Source organism: Ranitomeya variabilis, chromosome 2 (assembly GCF_051348905.1).
Source record: "Ranitomeya variabilis isolate aRanVar5 chromosome 2, aRanVar5.hap1, whole genome shotgun sequence".
Taxonomy (NCBI): Eukaryota; Metazoa; Chordata; class Amphibia; order Anura; family Dendrobatidae; genus Ranitomeya; species Ranitomeya variabilis.
This window is the reverse complement of record NC_135233.1, coordinates 842,688,695-842,706,778: the sequence shown is the minus strand read 5'-3', so window position 1 is coordinate 842,706,778 and position 18,084 is coordinate 842,688,695. Positions and strand designations below refer to the sequence as shown.

Sequence of the window (18,084 nt, the reverse complement as noted above, 5' to 3'; positions counted from 1 at the left end):
CGGTGTGCCGGGGGTTAATGTGCCGGGGGTGGTCCGTGACCGCTCCTGGCACATAGTGCCGGATGTCAGCTACGATAGGCAGCTGACACCCGGCCTCGATCGGCCGCGCTCCCCCCGTGAGCGCCGCCGATCGCTCTGGACGTACTATCCCGTCGGTGGTCATACGGGCCCACCCCACCTCGACGGGATAGTACGTCCAATGTCAGAAAGGGGTTAAAGGGACCAAAAGTAATTGGACAATTGGCTCCAAGGCTATTTCATGGACAGGTGTGGGCAATCCCTTCGTTATGTCATTCTCAATTAAGCAGATAAAAGGCCTGGAGTTGATTTGAGGTGTGGTGCTTGCATTTGGAAGGTTTTGCTGTGAAGTAAACATGCGGTCAAAGGAGCTCTCCATGCAGGTGAAACAAGCCATCCTTAAGCTGCGAAAACAGAAAAAACCCATCTGAGAAACTGCTACAATATTAAGAGTGGCAAAATCTACAGTTTGGTACATCCTGAGAAAGAAAGCAAGCACTGGTGAACTCATCAATGCAAAAAGACCTGGGCGCCCACGGAAGACAACAGTGGTGGATGATCACAGAATAATCTCCATGGTGAAGAGAAACCCCTTCACAGCAGCCAACCAAGTGAACAACACTCTCCAGGAGGTAGGCGTATCAATATCCAAATCTACCATAAAGAGAAGACTGCATGAAAGTAAATACAGAGGGTTCACTGCACGGTGCAAGCCACTCATAAGCATCAAGAAGAAAAAGGCTAGACTGGACTTTGCTAAAAAACATCTAAAAAAGCCAGCACAGTTCTGGAAGAACATTCTTTGGACAGATGAAACTAAGATCAACCTGGGTCACTAGTGTTTATTGATGATGTGACACAGGACAGAAGCAGCCAAATGAATTCTGAGGTATTCAGAGCCATACTGTGTGCTTAGATCCAGCCAAATGCAGCCAAACTGATTGGTCGTCGTTTCATACTACAGATGGACAATGACCCAAAACATAAAGCCAAAGCAACCCAGGAGTTTATTAAAGCAATGAAGTGGAATATTCTTGAATGGCCAAGTCAGTCACCTGATCTGAACCCAATTGAGCATGCATTTCACTTGTTAAAAGACTAAACTTCAGGCAGAAAGGCCCACAAACAAACAGCAACTGAAAACCACCGCAGTGAAGGCCTGGCAGAGCATCAAAAAGGAGGAGACACAGCATCTGGTGATGTCCATGAGTTCAAGACTTCAAGCAGTCATGGCCAACAAAGGGTTTTCAACCGAGTACTAAAAATGAACATTTTATTTAAAATTATTTAATCTGTCCAATTACTTTTGGTCCCTTTAAAAACAGGGTGGCACATATTAAGGAGCGGAAACTCCTAAACCCTTCACCCAATTTTAATGTGGATACCCTCAAATGAAAGCTGAAAGGCTGAACTTTAACTGCATCTGAATTGTTTTGTTTAAAATTCATTGTGGTAATGTCTATAACCAAAATTAGAAAAATGTTGTCTCTGTCCAAATATATATGGACTTACCTGTATATCCGCCATCAGGTTCCCTTTAAAAGTGACAATGAGAGATGCAGCAGACAGCAGTAGTGCTCGTAACTAAAATTACTCTTGAGGATCAAACTCGACTTCTCCACTTTTTGGGCACTTACCTCCACCGTTTGCAATTAAGGAACTTCCTCGGGAATCTTGGTTTTGGTGATCTCTTCTTAACCTCTGCTCTTTATTTGCATCAGTTGTACGAAAAGACAGGTCCGTAAATTCATCTGTAGGCTATATTGAGGTAAACATTAAAAACAGAACTTTGAAACTATAAAAACAAATACATTTCAAGCAAAAAAAAATTCAACAATTAAATGATGCATTTCTAATTCTCCAAGTAAACCCATGAATTCAGTTCTGCTTATCTGGCAGGATAATTACTAATAGTATCCAGAAAGGTCATGTGAAAATACCAGCAGTGGGAACATGCGATATTGTGTACTTTAATGGATACGAAATCTAAAGCTTACCTCATTGCCAGACCATCTCTTGTCACCGCTGTCCACACTGTTAAATCCAGAGTCCAGTGCCCCATAAGTACGCCCAGGATACACATCATCATGACTGTAAGAAGTGACAGATTTTAGTATTTTCCATGTGGGAGCTACTTTTTTGGAACCCAACAGATGATCAACCACAATGTGACTAGGGATGGATTCATACACTGTTTGTCTGCTCCTGTTCCTGATGCGGTAGGGACCCCATAACATTACTGCACTCGCTCCCCAGCTAGCCCTCCGCCACTCATGCCCATGCTGCTCTATACCAAAGTGCATCAGGTGCAGCCATCAGGTGGCGAGTCCTAAACCAGCCCACAGGATTGGCCAAGATTCACCAATTTCTAGATGATTAAGCATTTCACTAGAATGTGAAAAAAACTGAATTCATTACTTTCTGCTCACAAAGACTTATAGCTTAGACAATCTCAAAGGAAATACGTCACCTGCAAAAACATTTACCAGCAGATTTAGGGTTAAAGAGATATGTCACATCTTCATCACACCAATTAAAATAGATAATTTCTTCCCTCTCGTAATGCAGAACAGTGATGAACTTACCAAGTACTAAAGCCTAAGGGTCTTCGATCAAACTCTGGCAGATCTGGAGCATTTTTAAGAGCTTCTATGTTCAGGTATTTGAATATATGGATTTTACCTTTAATACAAATCTGTTGAAATAAACAGACAATTACCATTGGATACTATTCACACGTCTGTGCGATGCCAAGAATCTAGACCACTCTTCAGAAGCTGGCAAAATATTACAGCACATACCTGTGCTGGAGGGGATTGGAGGGGATTATTATCCAAGATTATGGACTGGAGGTGACGTAGATTTCGGAAGCACGCTGGGATACTGGTTACTTTGTTGCATGAAAAATCCAATCGCACCAGCGGCAATTCAGCAAGTTCTGGGAAGGAACAAAGAAAAAAATATTACATTTAGTACAACTTCAAGGGTAAAAAAAAAAAAAAAAACTTTTTTAGAAAGTCAACCTGAAAAATAGCAACATTAATAAAATCGCTTTTATTTGAAAAAAATTCAGTTACGGTACCAAAAAGCTCATCCAAAATGCCATCCACTACGGGTCTCACATCCACTGTCCACTGCTGTCAAGTGAAATGAAAGGTTATGGGGAGTGGTGGCGACTCTCTGCTTGACTCCACCTGTCAACTACACAGCCTGTGAAAATCCGTTTCCAGCATCACCAGTCCATCTCTACACTGTAAGTAGCCATCACTCTCCCAGTAGGCCTATAATAATTATGACCTGCCTTGTACTCAGGGCTGTAAGCCAAACCTCTGACTCCTCAATTTCCATGACACCGACTCCACAGCCCTGCTTGTACCTGCAATTGTTGGTCTAAAACTGGGCAATTACACTTTGAAATGAACAGAGCAGGTATTCACGCACCAGGGGTCCAGCGGTTGCTCCCTGAAACGGTCATGGTTGAAGCTATGATTTCACGCAGACATCTTGCATCACTGCTGCAGCCAATCACTATGTTCAGTGACCCATACAGTCTACTGTGGCAAAGCTGCTGAGCTTAGTGATTGGCTGCAGCGGAGATGCGTGCTGTCAACATATAGCTGCAGTCAAAACAGCAAGTCTCTAGCAGAGCTGGCAATTACACAATAAGGTGTTATTTTAGGTATATAAGGGTGTTTATGGCCCTCTCCTTGAAGTAAATCAGTTTAACAAACCTGTTTAACAATCTTTCCCTCTGACAGTATGTTTAAGAGCTGTTCAGGATTAATTTTTTCTTTTATCTCCATAGGCTTGGCAAGTGTAAAAATACTAAAATCAGTTTATGGTGCTCTCATCTGTGTGATGTCAGTTCTTAAAACAGTCAGCATATTATCCTTTAGATCCGGAATTCTCACCATGGCTGTGGAGTGGGTAAGCCAAACCTCCGACTCCTCAATTTCCATGACACCGACTCCACAACTCCGAAGCCCTGTTTCGCACTACTTAAGTTGAACAATACCGGCTTGATAAATTCTACGGCCCCGATTCATCAAAGCTGTCATGCCCAAAAAAGTGGCTTAAAAGCTGTGAAAAGTTGAACAATTTTGGGGCAACTCAGAACGGTAGCAAAATTTTACAACTTTTGAGGTTTTAACATCCGTTTTTTTCCAGCTCCCCTGAAATTGAAAGAGTTGGGGCAAGCGATTCCACAATTTGTCTAACTCATGATGGGTTGTGGCACTCCCAAAACCAGAAATGATCCAGATTCATGAACAGGCGTACCCCTCTTCACTAATTAGAAGCGGCTGACTCCACCATGCCCCCTCATCAAGACCAGCCTTGATTAATCGGGGCCTAGTTTGGTGGAACCATTGAAACATCTGCTTTTTAAATGATCTATCAGGGTTGCAAACCTTCCAGAAATTCATAGACAGGCCGCAAAAATAGGGTACTTTGTTCACCGCCTGTTTCCAAAATGGATTTTGCCTTGGAAATGTACAGCTATAGATAAAAGTTATGCCCGGGCATTGTGGTAAATCTTAACTATAGATCAGAGTGGAATAATACAGTTCACGTGAGGCAATTTAGGACAAAACTTCACTTATAATAAAACTGCACAAGCTACGGTTTGTGGATTTCTCACCATGGGGCATTACCAGATTGCACACAGTGTATTGATCACAATGTCTATTGTTTCAGAAATCTGGTTCTCATTTCCCCAATTTCAGCAATAAGACAAATATTTATTACTTAAGGGGTTAAATAGCCACATATGCAATACTTTACTGTGCGAATTTTTCCTTGCCAACATAGTTTAGGCATTGCTCAGAATATATTCCAGCGAAAATATGTGCAGCGTTAAGTCTCTCCATCTTTCCTTATGTATCCGTAAAAACAGAAAATGGGAATCCAAACATTGGGAATGAAGCACTCTGCAATTCTTAGTATGAAATGTGCAAACGGAAACGGCCGAGACCTTTTACTGAACAGAAGGATATTGTTACCATTCACTCAGAACCTTATTGTCAACCGCTAGACATGAAAGGCACGAAATCCAGGAGCTTAAACAAAACTGCAGTACAGAGGAAACAAGGAAATGTAAAATGCAGTAAAAGTAGCTATACAGGAGTCTAAAGCTTTGTAGACAGCAAATCTCAAGTCTGACATGTACAGGGATTTCTCCTATGAAATAAAGTCGATTACACTGCAGCCCATGAGCACAATCACCCAGTAACAACCAACGAGCCTCCAAAAATCGCCGAATGCACTCGTCTGGCCGCCCATTGAATATTGCATTCAATGAGGTCCACTGCTGTCCCTGTCCCCAATCCTGGCTGCATTCTGCGGACTCGAGGATCCCGTCTTTTGACACGCCTGTCGGAACCAGACCTGGGGCAGTGAGTTCTGATATGGCAGATAACTTGCCAGTCATTACTTTGAAAAGCACTTTGCCATCAGTGATTAAAAACATCAGTAAGTCTTCATGCTTCATCTAGACGACTGTTTTTTAATGTGTGTGTTCTCGCCGGATGTCGTTTCTTTGACATGTGACATCCATGTGCCACACAAGTGGTTTCAGTTCTTTACTGTTTATTGGGCAGGAGACGCTTAGGAACCATTTTTTTCCCTGCGTAAAATAAAAGATGCCACATGGATAGAAAAATCAGACAGACCAATTATGCATGAAAACCTGATCCAGCACACTGATGGAAAGCGGACCAATTTCTCTTTTATGCACAAAAAATTGTGAATGAGGTTAAAGTCAGAGGGAAGATACAGCCAACAAGGGTTAACTAACATGCTGATTTGCATGGTTAAAGATGAATGCGCACAAGCCAATGACTACATGCTGTTGGTAAAGGTAGCAAGGAATTACACCAGTTGCTTAGAACTACACTGTAGAACACATCTGAGCCAAACTATGTCATTTTAAGTCCCTAAGGAATGTATTGTCATCGGCTTTTAGAGTACAAATCATTTTCTGTAGAAACATTTTCTAACCTGACATTCCTGTTAGCTTACACCGGATCCTGGCGCATCTCTCACTTCATAAACATTCACCAAAGTATGCAAATCCAAAATACGAAAAGTGAGGCCATATACAACCGACACAAGCCGACACTCAAGAATGACACATTATACAAACTATGACAGCTATAGAAAAAAAAGGTTAGCCTTTACCAACGTTCTCCAGCTCACCTTCTGGTAGCCGCACCAAATGATTTCTCCTAATGTTGAGATCCCGTAATGACTCTAGTTTACCAATCTGCTGGGGAAGGGTTTGGATCTCGTTACAGCTCACATCCTGTGGAGGACAAGGAAAAGAATAATTCATGAGGTTAGAGCAAGAATTTTAGTTGTTGCCTACAGGTGGAAACAGGCAGTGAGCACTGTTCTTGCAGCACTGGGTCTCTCCGACAGTCAAGCTCATAGCAAGCTCTCCCTGTGTTTCCTCTGAATTCTCAGATTTCCTGCTGTTGATACCTTTTAATGGCTAACTGAAAAGATGGTAACAAATTGCAAGCTGTCGAGACTGGGGTTGAGTGACTTATTTTTATAGGATCGGGTCGGGTTTCACGAAACCAGACTTTCTCAAAAGTCGGGTCGAGTGAAATCGGCCAATCCTATAAAAAAGTCGGGGTCGGCCGAAACACGAAACCCAATGCTGTGCAATGGGATACTATGGTTCCCAGGGTCTGAAGGAGAGGAAACTCTCCTTCAGGCCCTGGGATCCATATTAATGTGTAAAATAAAGAATCAAAATAAAAAATATTGATAAACTCACCCTCGGACGCGCCCTGGTACTAACCGGCAGGCTTCCTTCCTAAGAATGAGCGCGTGAATGACCTGCGGTGACGTCGCGGCTTGTGATTGGTCGCGAGCGGTCACATGGACAAGCCGCGACGTCATCTAAGGTCCTTCACGTGCTCATTCTTAGGAAGGAAGGCTGCCGGAAAGAAGCAGGGCGTGTCCGAGGGTGAGTATATTCCTATTAGGTATAAACTCACCCTCGGACGCGCCCTGCTTCTTTCCGGCAGCCTTCCTTCCTAAGAATGAGCGCGTGAAGGACCTTAGATGATGTCGCGGCTTGTCCATGTGACCGCTCGCGACCAATCACAAGCCGCGACGTCACCGCAGGTCATTCACGCGCTCATTCTTAGGAAGGAAGCCTGCCGGTTAGTACCAGGGCGCGTCCGAGGGTGAGTATATCAATATTTTTTATTTTGATTCTTTATTTAACACTTAAATATGGATTCCGATACCGATTCCCGATATCGCAAACACATCGGAACTCGGTATCGGAATTCCGATACCAGATTCAGAAGATCGCCGACCTCATGGCCGACCCCACACAGGGGTCGGGTCGGGTTTCATGAAACCCGACTTTGCCAAAAGTCGGCGACTTCTGAAAATGGCCGACCCGTTTCGCTCAACCCTAGTCGAGACTACTCAGGTCTCATCATCAGGCATAGACTAATACAAATTCTGAAAAATCACATATTTATGCACAACACAGCACAGAAATAATGTCATAGATAAGACAGGTGACATGAAGCAGAACTACCATTATGGGAGTTGATAAACAGTCATGTCCATAAATATTGGAACACTTTATAGATAAGGAGTGTGAATGTTTTATTGTCCGCTGATTGGGGTCTGGTTCTGTGTTGTGATGCCCCCCACAAGGTCTGAGGAGCAAATTCCTTAATTGATGTAAAAAGACATAAATCCATGCGACACATTCATTCCTGCACTGAGAGTGTCAAAGGTTGTCATAAGTTTATACTCCCAGACTCTTCAATTCTAAATATTTTTCTATCTACTGGCTAACACGGTACAAAGATATATATCTTCCCTGTATCAGATTTCCTTCCACACTCCAAAGGCATAGTTATAGGGAACTGAGATTAAGACCAGAAATGAGGGACGCCAATGCCTGTATAGCGCAGTGGATTATGTAGAAGCTCTATTTTCAAGCATAATAAATGTAGTATTTACATTAGAGAAGAGGAAATGAGTCATCAAAACAGGACCTATCTAAATTAGTTTTTTTTTAATAATTTTTGTCAATTTTTTTCATGTGACTATCAATAATAATAACAACAACAACAACATCAAGTCTTGCAATTTTCACACTGGACATAATTTTTTTCTTTTTTTAGACGAACATACTATTATTTCAGAAAATAACATGTACATAGTCACAATGGTAGGATCCCGACCCTGTCTTTTATATTAACCCCTTTCTGACCTCGGACGGGATAGTACGTCCGAGGTCAGATACCCCACTTTGATGCAGGGCTCCGGCGGTGAGCCCGCATCAAAGCCGGGACATGTCAGCTGTTTTGAACAGCTGACATGTGCCCGCAATAGCGGCGGGTGAAATCGCGATTCACCCGCCGCTATTAGCTAGTTAAATGCCGCTGTCAAACGCATACAGCGGCATTTAACAGGCGCTTTCGGCCGGGCGGCCGGAAATGAGCGCATCGCTGACCCCTGTCACATGATCGGGGGTCAGCGATGCTTCTGAATAGTAACCATAGAGGTCCTTGAGACCTCTATGGTTACTGATCGCCGGTAGCTGTGAGCGCCACCCTGAGGCTATTGAAGCATGGCAAAAGTAAAAAAAAAAAAGTTAAAAAAAGGTTAAAAAAATAAAAAAATATAAAAGTTTAAATCACCCCCCTTTCGCCCCATTCAAAATAAATCAATAAAAAAAAAAAAATCAAACCTACACATATTTGGTATCGCCGCGTTCAGAATCGCCCGATCCAGGGCTGTGGAGTCGGAGTCGTGGAGTCGGAGTTAGTTTTGGTTGGAGTCGGAGTCGGTAGAAATGTACCGACTACAGCTTTTTAAAAAAATTTATTAATATTTCATAATTGAACTTTCATATGAATTTTATAAATGTTACTCAAATATATATGTTCTATCAAACTATGAACAACAGTGATAAGCAGTTCTGCTGGAGATAGAGACATTTCTTAAGGTACCGTCACCCTCAGCGACGCTGCAGCGATATAGACAACGAGCCGATCGCTGGAGCGTCGCTGTTTTGGTCGCTGTAGAGACGTCAAACACAGCAGCTCCAGAACGATGCAGGAGCGATCCTGTGACGTAGCGGTGACTCACTTATCGTTCTCGCTGGTCGTTAGCTCCATGTAAAACATTGCTGACATCAGTGCTTTTGATGTCAAACATGACGATACACGCTGACCTGACGACGAAATAAAGTTCTGGACTTCTAGCTCCGACCAGCGATATCACAGCGGGATCCAGATCGCTGCTGCGTGTCAAACACAACGAGATCGCTATCCAGGACGCTGCAACGTCACGGATCGTTGTCGTTCTCGTTGCAAAGTTGCTGAGTGTGACGGTACCTTTACTTCTTGTGTGTCACTGTTCTCCACTGCCCTTATCTAATTTTATACTTGATTAATCTCATGCTGCCCCAACCCCCCTTACTTACAATGTATGAAACTGAAAGTGAAAATGTGTTGCAAATTCTTAGTAGTAAAGCTCCTCCTCTAGACTAGATGTTTATTAGGTGTGCGTCTTCCAAGCATCTCACAGCTGCTACTCAGAAGAGGAAGACTGTAAGAAGAATTATCCTTTCAACAAACTTTGCATCAGTTAACTGAGTACATGAGGAATAACAGTATTACTGACCACTATATCAGTTGTACGACCTGGCAATAATTTTGTACAATTGTTTTTAGGAAAAACAATTGTCATTTGAATTAAAAACCTGAGAATGTCAAAGAAGCGTCACATTAAATCAGCTGTATTTGAACATTTCACCATCACTCAAGATAGAAAACATTATGTCTGTCAGTGTATGACAAATGAAACAGACGAAAACAAATGCTGTGAAGCCAAGATCAGTGCATATTCAGACGAAGATAAAAATGCTGCTACCAGAGCTTCTAATCTAGAGACATTTACAGCGCTTTCATCCAGAAGTACTGAAAGCAGTGGATGAGAAAGACTGCATCCAAACCAATGAACCAGTGCCCAGCTCTTCCAGCCAAACAAAGGAGCAAAGAACTTTGCAGCCATCAGTTGCAAGATATTTTGTCAGTGACAAAGTTACTGTGACAATGACAGTAGATACATTTAAAAAACAGATCATAGAACTTGTTGTAAAGGATAGTGTGCCTATTTCATTATTTTCACGACCAGCTTTTGTGTGTCTGAATGGGGAAATGGCCCGCAAGCTTGGTGTTTCTCTGGAGAGAGAGAGTATTAGAAAATTAGTAATCGAAGCTTTTAAACAAAAGGAAGAACTTAAAAAAACTCTCAAGGGACGCTTTCTGTTTCTTAAAATGGATGCCTGCACACGTCACAGAGTGAACTATTTTGCCATCAATGTCCGATTTGTTTGGACAAAAATGAAAGAGTTACCAAGACATTGGCAGTAAAAGACACCAAAGCTCATGACACCAGTGAGTTTCTCCAGGTCTTGGTGGAAAAGGTTCTGCAAGACTATGAACTTAAAAAAGAGCAAGTTCTTTCTGTCGTAACTGACAATGCTTCAAATATGATAAGTACTATTAAGCTAATGAATGAGAGTAATGATGGTGACCAGCAGCTAGAAGAACATTCTGGGTCTACAGACACAGAAATGTTTGAAATAGAGGAACACAGTATTGTAACTGAGGAGCAAACTGAAGTTGCTTCAGATGAACAGCAACATGATAGTTTAGATGATCTTGTTGAAACTGTGTCAATACGTTCTTTCATTCATCACATGCGCTGTGTTGTGCATACGCTACAGCTGGCTATAAGAGACAGCCTGCAAGAAGGACATGCTGCTGCACTGATTGGCAAGGTGAGAAAATTGGCTACTGTTGCCAGAACCCCTAAAGTTGACTCAATTTTGAAGAGACGTGCTGGAAAAGGGGCAATTATTGATCAAGCCACACGATGGGGCAGTACTTACTTAATGATTCAGCGCTTGGTTGAACTGAAAACCTTTCTTGTAGACATGGCTAACCCTCAACTGACGCTAAATGAAAGTCAGTGGAATCAGGTGACTGAGCTAGAAAAATTGCTAGAGCACCCATTTACAGTGACTAAAAAATTACAAGCAGAGGACTTAACTCCAGGTATTTTCTTAAAGGAGTGGAAGAACCTGATGTTTCGCCTGTCCCAAAGAGGAGGGTTAATTGCAAGTGGCATTGCTGCATCAATGAAACGGAGAGAGGAGCTACTATTACAAAATAACATTCTTTTGGCAGCTGTTTATGTAGACCCAATGCATCGAATTCTTCTAGATGATCAACAGCTAACTAAAGGATAAGAAGCTCTGTTTGAAATAGCAGTAAGGATGAAAGGGTTGCAGAACAGTCAGGAGGAACAAGAAGAATTTGGTCGTCCTGCCACATCTTCACCCTCATCAACTGATGAAGAATTTCGAAAAATATTTGGATCACACGGATTGTGCAAAGCGTTCCCGCATAGAAGAGTCATCCCCATCAAAGAACACAGCCAGTACATTTCAGCAGAATTTTTCATGTGCACTAAAAGAAATTGAGAAATTTGACCGTTCATCAAAAATAACAGTGCAACAAGCGATTCCTCTGTATCCTGACATTGTCAGAGATGTTGCCCGAGTGGTTACTGCTTTGCCACCAACCCAAGTTAGTGTAGAGAGGTTGTTCTCTGCTCTCAAAATAATTAGATCAGATTCGAGGGCATCCATGAAGGAGGATCTGACAGAGGCAATACTTTTTCTGAGCACAAATTTATAGATTTCTTCTTATTAACTGCATAACAGTGTTTATTGCTATTTACTTACAAGAGTTTAGAAAAGTTTATAAAAGTTATTTGCTATATTCTAATTGTATTCTAATAAATATAGTTTTTGCTCTAAGTGGTCTGATTACTTATATGATGGTGAGAAACTGAATAAGCACGATGTTAATATTTTACAACAGTAAATTTATTGTTACGAATTGGCCATTCATGAAGGAGTCGGAGTCGGAACCTGATAAAATCCAGGAGTCAGAGTCGCAACTGTGGCTTACCGACTCCACAGCCCTGGCCCGATCTATCAATAAAAAAAAAGCATGAACCTGATCGCTAAACAGCGTAGCGAGAAAAAAAAAATTGAAACGCCAGAATTACTTTTTTTGGTCGCCACGACATTGCATTAAAATGCAATAACGGGCGATCAAAAGAACGTATCTGCACTGAAATGGTATCATTAAAAACGCCAGCTCGGCACGCAAAAAATAAGCCCTCAACCGACCCCAGATCATGAAAAATGGAGACACTACAGGTATCGGAAAATGGCGCAATTTTTTTTTTAGCAAAGTTTGGATTTCTTTTTCACCACTTAGATAAAAAAGAACCTAGTCATGTTAGGTGTCTATGAACTCGTAATGACCTGGAGAATCATAATAGCAGGTCAGTTTTAGCATTTAGTGAACCTAGCAAAAAAGCCAAACAAAAAACAAGTGTGGGACTGCACTTTTTTTGCAACTTCACCGCACTTGGAATTTTTTTCCCGTTTTCTAGTACACGACATGCTAAAACCAATGATGTCGTTCAAAAGTACAACTCGTCCCGCAAAAAAATAAGCCCTCACATGGCCATATTGAAGGAAAATAAAAAAGTTATGGCTCTGGGAAGGAGGGGAGCGAAAAACGAACACGGAAAAACGGAAAATCCCAAGGTCATGAAGGGGTTAAAGTGCAACATGAGCATATGCAAAGGGAGCACAGTCAGGTGTGACATCACTTATTGTGATTGGCAGATCCTGTGCTACTGTGCTATTGCCTGTGTATAGATGCATTACTTGTCATGGTAATCCTGCCTGCAATAATATGGAGCTTTGTGAGAAAACGCTTTCTGAAAGGAAACAAAACACAAATCTAAAAAAGCACCAGTCGCCAGTGTGAAAACTGCAGGATTACTTTTTTTTCTCCTTAAAGGGAATTTGTCAGGAGGTTTTTGCTACCTCATCTGAGAACAGCATGATGTAGGCAAAAAGAAGCTGAATCCAACGATGTATCACTTAGTTTACTGGGTGCAGCCGATTCACATAATAAGAGCGTTTAGATTTAGCAAAGAAGCAGAGCTGAGGACGCTAACCCCTCCCACACCACAGTTAACCCCGCCCACAGCAGGCTCTCTGTGTACAAAGTCCATAGACTGTGAGGTGCTCAGTAGCAGGACTAGTCTGGCAATGTTAATCACTTAGGGATAAATTCTTCAAAGTTAGTAAACAACAGCAACTGTTTGTTAGGCAAATTCCACAAACCACGCCCAAGATACTCGGATAACACATTGTCTGAGCACGTTCTCTCATCACTAATCGTAATGTAAAAAGACAAACACAGCCAAAACTTTTTTTAAAAAAAATCCACGTAACTCAAAAACCTAATTTAAACCATAGGTAATTTTATTTTAAGTCACCCTATGGAACCTACAGTTGCTGTGAGTGCATCCACCTGAGGCCCAAGTAGATGCAAAGCAACAGTGCTCAGATTGTGGACATAGCCTTATAGTGATGGCACAACAAGCTTTTATGGAGATATATCTGGAATTCTGTCATGGAGACAGGGTTGAGTAGAGATGATTTATTACAACACTACAGAACTTGTGTATTTAATGTTGGCGCTAATAGTGATACTTATATGGACTTTCCATTAAAGAATGTATTTCTTTTAATAAAAGCAAGTTTGATTTGAACCAGATGACATAACCAGTCATGCAAATATTCGTTCTCGGGCCTGGCCCATAAATCTGAGCTAAATGTGGATGCCCACGTGTGCACCTACCAGTTCGGTCAGAAGCCGCAGATGGCAGATCTCCTCTGGCAACGAGTCCAGCTTGTTGTTACTCGCTATAAGCACCTTGAGCGGGAGGCTGCAGACGTGCCCAGGAAGTGACGTCAGCTGGTTCCGACTTCATGGGGAACAAAAAGAGACAAAAGAGAAATAATTATTTAACCCTTTCATAATTTTGAATTTTTGCTCTTTCGTTTTCTCCTCCTTTTCTTTCCAGAGGTTTTGTTTACATAATTTTAATGTTTTAACTCAGGATAAGTTTAGAAATCAATATTTTGTGGAATAACCATGATTTTTATTCACAGCTTTCATGCGTCTTGGCATGCTTTCCACCAGTCTTTCACACTGCTTTTGGGTGACCTTATGCCACTCCTGGTACAAAAATGTAAGCAGTTCTTCTTTGATAGCTTGTGACTATCCATCTTCCTCTTGATTACATTCCAGAGGTTTTCAATGGGGTTCAGGTCTGGAGATTGGGCTGGCCATGACAGGGATTTGATGTGGTGGTCCTTCATCCACACCTTGATTGACCTAGCTGTGTGGCATGGCGCATTGTCCTGCTGGAAAAACCAGTCCTCAGAGTTGAGGAACATTTGCCTGAGCAGAAGGAATCAACTGTTTTTCCAGGATAACCTTGTATGAAGCTTGATTCATACATCGTTCACAAAGATTAACTTGCCTAATTCCAGCCTTCCTGAAGCATCCCCAGATCATCACCGATCCTCTACCAAATTTCACAGTGGGTGCAAGACACTGTAGCTTATACACTTCTCCAGGTCTCTGTCTAACCATTAGACGACCAGGTGTTGGGCAAAGCTGAAAATTAGACTCAGAGAAGATTACTTTACTCCAGTCCTCTATGGTCCAATCCTTATAGTCTTTGGCAAACTTCAGCCTGGTTCTCCTTAGCTTCTCATTGATGAAAGTCATTTTTTTAGCTTTACATGACTTGAGTCCTGCCTCTAGGAGGCTGTTACGAACTGTTCTTGCCGCGCACTTCACCCCAGCTGTCATTTGCCATTCCTTTTGTAGGTCACTTGATGTCATCTTGTGGTTGCTGAGTGACATTCCAATAAGATGACGGTCATTCCGTTCAGTGGAGGGTCGTTTTCGCCCTCTTCCTGTCTGTAGCTTTGTTGTCACCAATGTCTGCTGCTTGACCTTGTTGTAATGGACTGCCGTCTTAGAAATTTTAAGGATGGAGGCAACATGACGCTCACTGTGTCCCTCTGCTAGTAAAGCCAGAATTGAGCCCTTCTTTTCCTCACTCAAGACTTTTCTTTTCAACTCCTTTGGCATGGTTAAAATTTATTTTTTGATTCCTATTACCTTTGGGATATTACTAGCACTTCTTTTGCCATCCAGCTTGTCTTATTGCAAGAGGATTGTGAACATCACAGCAGGGTTTTTATACTTTCCTTCATTAAATAAGATTCTGTTGATGTGCTCACCTAATCAGAAGTACATTAAGTAGAATGAGGTGTACTCTGGTTGGAATTCATCTGACACTGGAATGGAATGGCTGTCAGACATGTAGAGAAGCTGATTTTTATAAAACTGCAGTGGTCTCTTAATTTCTGCCCGAGCTGTATATCACCCAGCAGATATTACACCCATATACGCTAATATTCATCTCTATTTCCTAACAAAATAATTCAGTAGCCGTGTCCCCAAGTAGCAGTGTCAGAGTTACATGAAGTTTTAGATTACACAGTAGGGAAATACCTGAGATTGAGGAAGGTTAAGGCTTGTAGGTTAAGAGTGGCTTCCGGCACATAGCGGACACAGTTCTGGTAAAGATTTAGGCTCTCCAAAGAGACGTAATTGCAGATTTCCGCAGGAATTTCAGACAATCGATTGCGAGACAGATCTGAAACAAAAGTACAATTTTTACTCCAAATATTCAGGAGCAGACATGAAAATAAAGCAGCATAATTCATTTCCGTCTTCGTGGTATGTCTGCCTTATACAACGGGCCACTGTTACTTACAAGAACCACTTGTACTTTTGACACATAACTGCATTGTAAAACTCATATTACATTTTCTTTTTTTTAAATTAATGGATGCAGTAAAACTTTATTTTTAATGTGACTTCCAAAATTAAAGTTTATTTACTGAAATTATAAAATATTGTAAAAAATTATTTAGTATACGTAAAGTTTAAACAAATCAACGGTTAGCAGAGATGCATAGTTGTAGCTTACAGCACCGCAGTGAAAAGCATAAAAAAAACCATAGCAAAAGCTTACTTCACAAGTGATTCTCTAATGCCAGACAGTGCCGATTTGGCGGAGTCTTGCACAAACAAGCATGGTGTAGACAGTGCGCTTTATATTACATGTTGTTAAGCAGAGCAAATATCCATACAATACATATAAAATGTATATAAAATATCATGTAAATAACCGCACTACAGGACAATCCCCATTCAATGTCCCTAATGTGTTTAGTAAAAAACAAACAAAAAAATCCTCAAATACTTACCTCTTCCACGCCAATTGTCGTGATCCCCGATGATCTCTGACATTGTTCCTGTCATGTGAGTGCCTGTCATGTGAGTGCTCCAGCCTATCAGCTGCCATTGATGAGCAGCAGCGTTACTGCTCAGTCTGATGGAAGTGTAAAGGCTGCAGCACTCACATGACATACAGTATGTGGCCTCACGCCAATTCTCTGATGTAAAGGGATAGAATGATCATCTGTAATAGGTAAAATTGCCAAGGGCTTGTAAAACCAAGCAGCTTTGCAATTCTACTTGTATTAAAGGGAATCTGTCATTAGGATTAACCCTACTAAGCCGTCTGGGCATGCAGGTCATAAAAAGTTGAATAAAGTGATAACTTGATATCTGCAATCCAATATCTTTTTCTAGAGTAATCCATGTTTTCTCAATATGTAATTTTGCTGTTCAGATCTCATCTCCCTGAGAATCTGCCTCCAGAGCTTAATCTTCAATTAAGGGGGCATCACCGGTGTGAGACATGTAGATCAGGAGAGCAGACTGTCAGCCATTCCATATCACAATGATAACACCACCCTTTCGTTTAAATCAAGCTCTGGAGGTAGACACTTGTACAGATCTGGATCTAGACAATAGATATTAACAGGTTATTTACACATTACAGGGAACCCATCATGTCAAAAAACGCAATTGACCTGCAGGATAATAGTGTTCCGACTCCCAGCTTTGAACTCCTACATAGCCTATGGTCCCGACTCAGAAACTGGTGAATCCCTGCAATACACAGTGTGCGCGCTTGGGAGATTGACAAGTCCGGAGGCACACATAGCGACCGCAGAGTTATCGATTTGGACGGAACAACCCCTTTAACCTGTAAACTGACATCTTGATTAATCTTTTTCTTTTTCAAGCATGTGTGGTGCATTTTACCTTTCTGTATTTTAGTGTAACAATTTATGGAGCTTCCTGTCACTGTCATGGCTGACTAGTAAAACCAAATGACTAGATGAATGGTGTATCGGTCGCATGAATAGCACTGCTGCCTGGTCCATTCTTGCTCTGACTCAACAAGCAACAATTCTTTTTGACACCTTGAGCTGACAGGCTGATGGCGCTTCAGTAGCTCCACATATTACACTGCAGTGACTCATGGGAATATTTACAAATCATAAATTAAGGCTTCTTTTACACTTGCCATGTTTTTTGTGGCCCTTTTTTGTGGGCCTTTTTTAGCGGGCCGTATTGCCGCAATTTTCACGGTCTGCCGGATTGCAGTTTTTCTGGTTTCAAGTACTAGGGAAAAAGTATTGAAACAAAAAAAAAACAAACAGAAATTGAAAAAGTATTGAAACCAAAAAAAACGGCGTTCCGAAAAACTGTATTCTCGGTGCACCGCAAAAACAAGCTTCTGTTGTTTTTGTGGCCCCATTGATTTTCAATGGGTACCGTGTCTGTAAGCTGTGAAAAAGATCGAGCAGGCTCAATGTTTTTTCACGGCCGTAAATATGGCCCTCACGGACATACGGCGGACTGACAAATTTTTGTGGCCCCATAGAAATGTATTGGGGCCTCAAAAACACGGCAAGTGTAAAAGAAGCCTAACGCAGAAAAAAGCAAACAAGGAAAACTGTTACGGTCAGGGCTATGAAATCCCAGGAAGCAGTTAGAAAATGCACATATAAAAGGCTGGTGCCATTTTGATCCTAGGGGACCGACTACTGTGTAACACATTGATTTGTCCTAAAGGACCACTTTTTGTTGCTCTTTGTCCCGTTAGCAATGTGTGTGTAGAGAGTATCTACAATACTTA

At 41.7% G+C, this 18,084-nt stretch overlaps 2 protein-coding genes across 6 annotated transcripts in view; one reads left to right on the top strand and one right to left on the bottom strand.

Moving 5' to 3' along the window:
• Positions 1–3,905, top strand: part of DRC9 (dynein regulatory complex subunit 9) — a 115,745-nt gene extending 111,840 nt beyond the window's left edge. The window contains exon 13 of the mRNA XM_077290164.1: positions 3,824–3,905. Coding sequence (XP_077146279.1) covers positions 3,824–3,890 — 67 coding nt within the window. The 3' untranslated portion in view covers positions 3,891–3,905. The remainder of the gene's footprint in view (positions 1–3,823) is intronic.
• LRCH3 (leucine rich repeats and calponin homology domain containing 3) overlaps positions 1–18,084 on the bottom strand; it is a 116,162-nt gene that overhangs the window by 67,822 nt on the left and 30,256 nt on the right. For all 5 annotated transcript variants that reach the window (XM_077290163.1, XM_077290162.1, XM_077290159.1 and 2 more), the window contains exons 2-8: positions 15,537–15,681; positions 13,803–13,929; positions 6,214–6,319; positions 2,820–2,956; positions 2,604–2,713; positions 2,016–2,109; positions 1,656–1,776 (exon numbers count right to left, since the gene is read on the bottom strand). In XM_077290163.1, the coding sequence (XP_077146278.1) occupies positions 1,656–1,776; positions 2,016–2,109; positions 2,604–2,713; positions 2,820–2,956; positions 6,214–6,319; positions 13,803–13,929; positions 15,537–15,681 (840 nt within the window). The remainder of the gene's footprint in view (positions 1–1,655; positions 1,777–2,015; positions 2,110–2,603; positions 2,714–2,819; positions 2,957–6,213; positions 6,320–13,802; positions 13,930–15,536; positions 15,682–18,084) is intronic.